Genomic DNA, 9,348 nt, shown 5'->3' with positions numbered 1-9,348 from the left:
TTTAATGCTGGAAGTTTTAGATGAGGAACAGAAGCCAAACATGAAAATTGTCTTATCTTTAGCCACCTTTCTCATCCACACACAGAGCACCTAGTTAAAGCACCAAAGATTAGACTGTCATATTGCCTAAACCCCTGAAAAAGTAAGTTTTTTTTAAAATATACTAGTCATATAAAAATAATTTTCATGTGTCTATATATGTATGATTTCCCTAACAAAAACTGGTCTCTACTATTCTTGGGCACATTGTTCAGAAGTTGCTTTCAGATAACTATATTCTAGTTTAACTGAAACACTCTTAAACTTAACTACTGGTGAACATCACAAACCTGCAGAAATTCTGCTGCTGTGAGGATGACAGAAATCTATACTAGGTAATTTACTTTGTCTCCCACCACCTCCTAACGAGCAAAACATGGGCTCCTGCACTTTACCCTTTCAACTGCTATCCTGTTTTTACTGTCTTGGCTCCATTTAGATTGTCCACTAACTTAGGAGAAAAACAATGCCATGGTGGGCATGGTGGGAAAAGAGGTTCTGATCGGATAAGTAGTTGATTTTGTGGCTCTCTTGGTTCTGAATGTATTCTGGTTAAAGAACAGTTCTGCTTCAAAACCTAAGACTCCTCTCAATCCTTAGATATATAAAAGAAAGTAAGTTTTGGTTTCAAATAAATACAACACACTATGAAACTGGACATCTTCCTTCTAGTTCTGTATTACTCTATAGCTGAACTGCTTGGGATAATGACTGTAGGGGTATCAGCTATGCATTGCTTCAGCAGCGTAATCAGCATACATTGTCAGTCACTGCACTCCTTTCCATTTCTAGGCCTTTTACTGAAAACAACTCTGTTGATAAAAAGGAAACCCACACAGAGAAATTTTTATTAAAAACATCATCACACTTAAAATAAACTAGCAATTTCCTTCCATTTAAACACAAGTTCTTCTTTCTTCAGCTGCTCTGTGCTTCATCAGCCTATCTTCACTGAAAGCATATAAAGCTATTTCACTGAACGCTAAAATAGGATAGATACTCTAGAGGCATTAGAGCCCTTATAATGGGAGTTTGGAACAGTGACCTCTTCTTTTCTACAGTGCCTAGCGTTGTACAAACATCATCCTCTAAGTGTCTTGTGCTCCTTTTGACCCATTTCTCCAGCACTGAAGTTGCCTCTGTGGAGATTTAAACTGGGCTTTTTACAGAGCAATGGAACATTCTTCTCTATATACGTCTGCATCACAACCCCTCAAATAGTCAGTCCCAGCAGTTATAAAAAAGAAGACATGAATATACAGAATCACTATACATGTAGTCTTTACAACGGAAGAATAAATAGGGTATACTTCACACAGCTTCCTCTATAATCATGTCAGCATTCATCCCACAGACCAGTATTGCTAGCGCTTTCATACTTGCCTCTGTACCAGTACTAGAAAGGAGTGGACCCAAGCGTTTAGGAAAACACATGACTGGTGACACCAATTTCTTAGTGTCCTTGGTGGTGAAAGATCACCTTCTGAATTTCCAGGACTGAGGGGGAAACAAGGAAGACAGAAAAGATGGGAAGAGTAACCAAGGAGTTTAAAGGGAACTGCAGAATACACAAAACCCAATAGGGAGTTGACATTTTCTGCCTATGAAGACACCAAAGGCTGTTTGATGCCACTGTTTTTAACTGTCTTAAACAGTACTGAAAGCCTTAATACATAAAGCACATTGGAAAAGCCCTCGCTGTATTTGGTGTCATGTTTTTTCTACCTTTTTGCTTGAGCAAAGAAAGAAAAGTCCTCATTGCTCAAAGTTCAGCTGCAGTGGCTAATGTCAAAAGAGCCAATATTGAAGGGAACAATTTTGATCCTATTCTTTTTTTTTTTTCCTTAGAGTTCATTACCAGTCCATGGATTGTATGTATATAACTGCCCCTAAAATATTAGGGGTCCAAGGTAATTTCCCTAACTACTACACAGCTAATCACTGGTAAAGCACAGGAATAATTACAATCTCACTTGAGCAAATGATGTATGCCAATATTAAAAGCTTAATGTCAGGTTTTAAAGAGAATGCAGGTTCCAAGCAGCACAGAGAGTAATCTTTTGAAAGCCTCTGCTATGTACCTGTCAGCGTCTCTGGGTGGCTAAATATCCTCAAAAATTTGACCCTCTATTCTCCTGCAGATCTGAGCAATTCTGCAGCTTGAATTTTGGTCTTCAGCTGCTCACGTTTTACAATGCTGATTTAATTTATTGCAAAGATTGATCTAGAGGTACTCCCACAGAACACTCTAGTGTGCTGTACCAACACACTGGCAGTTTGTGCTGCTGTGGCTACACCAACACACCTGAAGCAAGTTAGTGGTCCCTTCTGTTGCTTTAGTAATTCCAGGATTTTCAGTTAAGGAAGACAAAAAAAAACCAAACCAACCCACACACAATTACATGCAAATTTAAGTAAAAAAATTCTTTAGAAGTGCAGAGTATCACAGAAGATCCACTGGAAGTTTGCTATTTTGACAACTGTGTGATTAAAAGCCCACTAAAAACTATGGAAAGACACCTGATGACTGAAATGAGCTTTGGATCAGCTGTAAGGGCATTTCTTTATCTATGCACTGGGACTGTTATATACAACAGTTAATTAAGTTACAGTTACAACACTGAAGAAATGCCAACAATGCTTATTTTGGTAACAGGAGCAAATAGCTTTCTTATGAATAATATAATTTAACAACTTGGTTATGTAATAACCCTATGATAAATCAAAGCAATTTTAAAAAAACAAATTACAGATGCACCTGTACAAACTAAACAAACCAAAAATTTTAAGTAAATATAAAAATATATATATTACAAAATTACATCTTCAATGAGATGCTGCCTGTACAGTGACCTGCACCAGCAAAATCCTGAGCACTCCACTCTCAATACTGTTGGTGAGAGCTGACTTCATGCTGCGTTTTTCAAGCCCACACACACATCTTGTGTCTTCTACCTAGGAAGCCAGGAGTTTATAGATTCAGACTGCTCCTCACACAGCTGTAGAGTGTGAGCAGGAAACAGAATCTCACACTGTGAATTAGGAATGTACGCTAAGTATCACACCAAAAAGTACTTGGTAAAGTTGTTTGGATCCCCCAACATAAAGGTTCAGGTATTATTCAGGAACAATATTACTCACCTCTTAACTCAGTAGCTAACCTATGCTAAGCTAAACAATATAATTTGGTTGCAAGAAATGCATGAGCTTTCAAGTCACTGTTTGCCTGTTTTCAGTGCTTTTTTGAGGTCAGAGTAGAAATTGGCCAGGGTACTAGACATGGCAGTGTCTACTGCAGACTGTGGTAGCATCCCTCGCAGTTCAGTCTGAATATAGCCTGTCAAAAGACTATGGCTAGGATAGTCCTTAAGAGGGACGCAGAACCAACCGCAAGGGTGATTGAATCCACGGACAAAGTTAGGTCTCACCTCTCCATAGTCTAGGCTTATACCTATTGAGGAAAACAAACAAAAAAAGGGAAATTAATTTGAGACAGGTAAAACAAAAAAAAAGGTACAGTAAATTTAAAATGTACAAATTTCTGCTTGTGGAATTTAGTAGAAGTGACAGAGACATTTCTGGGTTTCTGGGTACTTTCATGCATGAAGGTTGTTTGCTCTCCATCCAAACTCTACAACAGACAAGCACAGCTTGATAAACAGAAATTCTGACACTAAAAAGACATTCCCCCCACCTACTAGCAAGTTGAGCGAGTTGTTACTCCACCCATTTTGCTGTAAGAGCCGAGTCAGAGCACTCAACTTGTCTTTACCACTCCTTCCCACAGTTGGCGTAAATGAAACTTGGAACACAGGGATGGCTCATGGGTAAATCAGCAACTTGTATACTTCTTTAAATTTGTAAAATACGAACATACCTTTGAAATACTTGTCGGAGACCATCTTGCACCATTTTTGAATACTTACTGCAGAACTAAACTTAATTTGAATCAAATCTTAAGCCAAGCAGCTGTTGCAAAATAAGGATTAAGCAGAGGTAACTGATGCCTTACCACATGTTAGAAGCCCATCTTCATAGCCTGTAGTGTAAGAGAAATCAACAAATTCCCGTGGTGCTATGATGTTCCAGAGCTGGCCAGCAGTGGTGTAGCGCATCACACAGCAGTTCTTGTTGAGTGACAGAATAAGGAGGGTAAAAAACCAAAAACATCTTAGTCTAATGAACACAGGGAAATTTATGCTTGTAGGTTGCTAACCTTTTCCACAAAGGTCACAGTTTCTGTCAACTATGCTGTGCAAACAACTTCAGTGAGGTCTAAATGGCTGTGTCGTTTTCAGTCTCAATGCTGAAGTTTGTAAGGACTTGCACTCTGCAACTAAGAGCTGCAGGGGCAGAGAATATCTGGCACATTTAAACCATAGTGACTAAAACCAGAGAACTGTGTCATCCTGGGAACTGAAAGACAGGTTGCTTTTATGTGGCTTAATCATTACTTAGGAAGTCTGAAAGGACCATGAATAAATTGCAAGAGGCCCCTCTCGGTACTAAGATGCTCTGTCAAGTACTTTTAATCCACCACATGAATAATAAAACAGAATGCAAACAATCCTTCAAAAAAAAGCTTTCTTATAAGGCAATAGAATTTGTATAAATTTTAGGGAATAACTAGCAAAAATACCTCATGATATAAATCTTTGTTAAGAGCCAGAGCAAAAGACAATCCATGTTCAAGCCAGATGTCCACAGGGTTTTGAAGGCACACTGCATATCCTCAGTTACCAAAGGAAGGCTGCTAGATCTTCTGTAATCAACTTCAAACCTACCCTTCTTTAGCAAGTCCTGCCCTTCAGTATGAACTATTTTGGCTCCCAGCACAAAGCCCTGCCGCACAGTGAAGTCAGCCTTTCAGAAAGAGGGACAGGTTGCAGCTTCCGTACGTGGGGATTATTAATACCCACAATTTTTTTGATGTGGAATGGAAGAGAGCAAGCCACATGAAAAGGCTTTGGCATATAAAGCATCACACTGTAACTCTCTATATGTGGATTTCATCAGAAGCTACCAGAGGTCCAGGTCCAAAAGAATTATGGCTGACCAAGTTTTACTCCTTTATTTTTAGCATTGATGGAAAGCTGAACTTCAAGCTTCAGAATAGGACTGTGCAGGCACACAGCCTCATCTGAGGTCACCCACTGCACATATACACAATACCCTGTGTGCACGCAGAAAACAGGTAGAAAAATGGTAGTACTTGTTGGAATGACTGCTCTGCTGAACTGTTAAATTCATGTATGTATCTATACACATTTGCCTCGAGAATCTAAACAAGTCTTCACCTCTTCAAACGTTTCCATGATGTCCATTGTAGTCATTAGGCTGTCCCAGTCTAGCCTATAAGGTCCAGGGCGAATATGATCCACTATTCTGTTAGTAACATCTTCCACCACACCTTGAGCTTTGTAGCTAGAGAAACATATATTTGCATTTAAAAATGAGAAACTCTTTATAAATATTCCATTAATATGCAACAGCACACTTACTATAATACTTTGCTACCCAGAGTTATTGTCAGTGGACATCTGTATCAGAAAAACAGTACAAAGACCTATGGATGCATCTATTTTTCTCTGCAATAAATGCTATTCTTGGAAACTCTGTCCTTACGCCGCAGTCAATATTTTGTAAATAGCAAACTCCTTCCTCAGATAAAAACCATCATGTTTATTTCTCTAACAATTTGGCGTTTTGCTCTTCTTGCTGGGAGAGCAAGGGAGTCTACCAGGGACAAGTAAAGTTAAAAGCAAAAAGAAAGGAGAGCAGGAATACAATGGGAAAAACATTTTTCATAAACTAGAATTAACAGTAGTAGAACCAACCTAATGAGAAATAATGTTATACTTTGGCGGCATATAAGAGTACCGAGTAAAATAATTTGGTATAAGATGTTACAGAACACTCATTTGTTATCAGATATTTTTAGTAGACGCCAGAGGTTTTGTTTACTTGAGTTACTGGGTCTCCAGCTCCTGAAGGGGAAGACTCCATCAGGACCATTATTTTCAAAACACTTCTTGTTCATTAAGCTGTTCTTATTAATAGTAGGTAACTAGTCAAGCAACAGATTAATCTACTCACTTGCGCAGTTCACCCATATTCACTCATAATTACCTGGTTGGAGCCAATCTCAGCTATATACTCAGAACTGGAGGACCCTGTGAACATGTCAGTGCCTTCTAAGTACGCGTCTGGAAGGTTCTTCAGTGTCCTTTATTTCACAAGGTGTATACACAACCCTGGAGTCTTCATCTGCGCATAGCAGCCACTGCCCTCTTGGCAGCAGTTCAAGTTACACAACCTGTCGATGCCAGTGTGCCCATGGCCCTGCACAGTCAGCAGACTCTTGGTGTCTGGGGTCATCAGCTCTTGCAGATTTAACAGGACTCAAATTTCACAGAGCGTATCAGTCTTTGAGATACTTTCAAACACTACCTTCTCACACAACTTTTCATTCCTTTTGAGTGCTGTTTTCTAGTGACTATTCCTCTACCTAAACCTACAGATACCAACAGAATCCAGTGACAGAAACTCACACAGGAAGAGCCTTTATGTCACACATTTTTCCCACAACTACATGCTTGATATTTCACTCTATTGCAGTTGCACAGTCACTGTAACAGTCCAAGGACTGACTGGGTTGCCCGCCAGTAACACTTTGGACCTACTGAACCTGGACTTGATTCTGTGGTTTGCAGACCATCTTTCTAAAAGGTCTGGGCATATGTTGTTGCCCACTTCAGCCAATGGGAGTTTTGTGGCATGTTCCACAGTTTTCATTGTTTGTTCTTCTAGACACAATGCAACGCTAAAGCTTAAAAGTATAGCACTAAAAGGAAATGGTACAAGCACACTAGATGATCCACTTAGTTTCTCCTCTGCAGAATTTGTACCTGAATCCACAGATTCTGTGTAGAATCCACAACCTTCATTTCTAATGGCTACAAAACACATCTACAGCACCTTAAAAATGTATCTGCTCTGCAGGCAAACTTACAGGTATCCACTGAACTCCTCTGATGGTTTACGCCACACAGTTGCATCTTTCTGAAAGAAAACAGAAGATATGTTAATTGTCACTTACATACAATTATAAGATGTCCAGAAAATGCTTCCATTTTTGTGAAGAAAAGCAGAAGACTTTACCACTAACTATGATTCACCCCAAAGTGCTCCTTGACCTGGCCACTTTTGTACACTTTTCTTAAGAACATAAGCAGATGTTTCAGACATATTTTACTTGTAATCTTCTATTCTTTCACAAAAAATCACTCAATTGCCTTTCTCAGTGTCAAATGTTAGAAGTCTGCGCAGAAATGGGGCTTGGCAGGACAAGCCAGTTTACTATGAAAACATACAGAATAACAGAACCACATTACTATGTAAAACCTTTCAATTAAAAGGCAACTGGAAAGCCATTATCCACACAGTATTCAGACAGGAAGACCACACAACTTCTGTTTGCACTCTTGTAACACATGACCAGGCAGGTGTGTGCAGGAGGTGCTGACAGTGGTAGACAAGAAAGCTTAAGTTACCCTTCTCTCCTAGATCCCTGACTAGAAGTGTCTTGCAAGCAATAGTCTACTAATTTTAAAGTTAGCCAGAGAAAATAAAGAAAACAGTATCTTCTATTTTTAATCTAACTATGAAATGGAACCTCTGTACAAAATCTCTGAATTTTGCCCTTAAAGAGAGTACCATATGGCTCCTTTTTATTTGGAATCATGATTACATAAGCACAAAAGGACCAAATGTTCTAAGAACAGTAGCCTAAGTACTGCATCCAGAATTGTTTAAGATATTTAGGGGCAAAACACATCTCCCTGGCAGGTAGCTAAAGTTCTCAATTTCTTTTACACGGCACAGTACCAAAACACAAGGAAGGCAGGCAGAAAGGCAGGCAGAAAGGAAGTACAACTGGAAATTTTACAGGGGTAAAATCTGGGGAGGAATGTGATTTGAAACAGTGAGATTCAGGTGACTTCCTAAAGGAAAACAATTGCATAGGTATAAGACTTAGCATTTAGCAGAGCAGAGGTGGTGTAGGTGTTTTGCAAGAGTGAAAGACTTGGATACTCTGTTCCTGCCTTTCAAGACTCTTAACTCTGCAAATAATCAAGTTACATTTGGAACACTTGACCCCTTCTTACCAATGTCTGCCCAAAAAGGAAAAAAACACTACATGACTCACCCAAACCATTGTAACAAAAGGGGAAACACGGAAATTTACGACACTAGTCCTGCCACATTGCTACACTGAGATACCAAAATACATTTCTACCTTCTATGCAGGACAGGACTAACATATTCATCCAGCCTAGAACTGATGCACCAGCAAAGTCTATTTAGTTTGATGAAGAAGGACTCAAAAAAAGCCAAGCATCTCAAAAGAAGGGTGCGACAAGCTGCTTGGAGAAAGCAGGAAATGCATTCCCTTTCATGGAAGGAAACTTTGGACAATGTGTGGGCTCTGAAGGCAACGGAAACATGAAGCGATATGAAAGAATGAATTGAGAAAGATCTCACTTTTTAACAGGAAGACATTTGGAAGCTGAAGCATGAGAGGTTCAAGCATTATAGACAAAAGAGATTTCAGAGGCTGGCAGAGCCAACCTGCAGGCTGTGGCTGGTTTGTTGGAAGTACAACTGAGCACCTTGCAACACTGCTAGCACTAACAGTATTTCACATATTGCTTTAGGAAAAGCCTATAGTCTTACACATGTAGGATTCTTCTGTGAGGTACTTCCCTAAAAATGGGTAGAAGGAATGACAGAGTATGTCTGCAGACAGGAAAAACACATTCTGTCATCTAACGATGCGCTATCCTTGAAGGGTGGTTTCACAGGGCCTCTCATACGAAAAGTCCTGCAAGAACTTGCCAAAGGTTTCACACACGCGTTAAACGCCACAATAAGCTCTCTCCCCCCCCCCCCAGGTGACCACAGCATCCCTCAGAGAACAAACCGGGCCGCAGGCACGAAGCCACCCAGACCACTCACAGTTTTCTTCGCAACCCGCCATTCGCTGTCTCCGATGCTGTGGTACTGAACCAGAGTGTTCCGCAGTTTCGTGGCCAGGGGTGCTGGATTTGGCAGGAGATCCATTTGCTCCCCTCCTGCGGAAGGGCGGCTGTCGCGCAGACACACACATCGCGACCGAACACCACGTTAGGGACGTCACCAACAGCACGACTCGTTTAAATCCACGCGCTTTGAACAGAGAAAGCAACCCCCCCCACACACACACACAGCCTCCCCATCCTCCGCACGCACACACGTCCGTCCCGTCCC

The 9,348-nt window shown here is 40.4% G+C and overlaps 1 protein-coding gene across 1 annotated transcript; it reads right to left on the bottom strand.

Annotated features, from left to right (window-relative positions):
* Window positions 1-3,254: 3,254 nt before the first annotated feature.
* STARD4 (StAR-related lipid transfer (START) domain containing 4) lies at window positions 3,255-9,175 on the bottom strand. The gene is made up of 5 exons (XM_009893835.1): window positions 9,058-9,175; window positions 7,052-7,101; window positions 5,337-5,463; window positions 4,052-4,166; window positions 3,255-3,490 (listed from the first exon to the last, which is right to left on the bottom strand). The coding sequence occupies exons 1-5, from the start codon at window positions 9,160-9,162 to the stop codon at window positions 3,255-3,257; spliced, it is 633 nt and encodes a 210-aa protein (XP_009892137.1). The 5' UTR covers window positions 9,163-9,175.
* Between the last annotated feature and the right edge of the window lie 173 nt (window positions 9,176-9,348).

The sequence above is a fragment of the Charadrius vociferus genome, unplaced genomic scaffold (genome assembly GCF_000708025.1).
Source record: "Charadrius vociferus isolate BGI_N301 unplaced genomic scaffold, ASM70802v2 scaffold158, whole genome shotgun sequence".
Classification (NCBI taxonomy): Eukaryota; Metazoa; Chordata; class Aves; order Charadriiformes; family Charadriidae; genus Charadrius; species Charadrius vociferus.
Note: the sequence above shows the minus strand (reverse complement) of the source record. Positions and strands in the feature narration are given on the sequence as shown.

Bases quoted from the DNA above. Each gene is read 5' to 3' on its own strand.
- STARD4 (XM_009893835.1), bottom strand. From the start codon at position 9,162: ATGGATCTCCTGCCAAATCCAGCACCCCTGGCCACGAAACTGCGGAAC. The intron at 7,102-9,057 runs GTGAGTGGTCTG...GTTTTCTTTCAG, and splicing joins GGCGGGTTGCGAAGAAAACT to AAAGATGCAACTGTGTGGCG. The intron at 4,167-5,336 runs GTGAAGACTTGT...TCACTCAACAAG, and splicing joins TCATGGAAACGTTTGAAGAG to AACTGCTGTGTGATGCGCTA.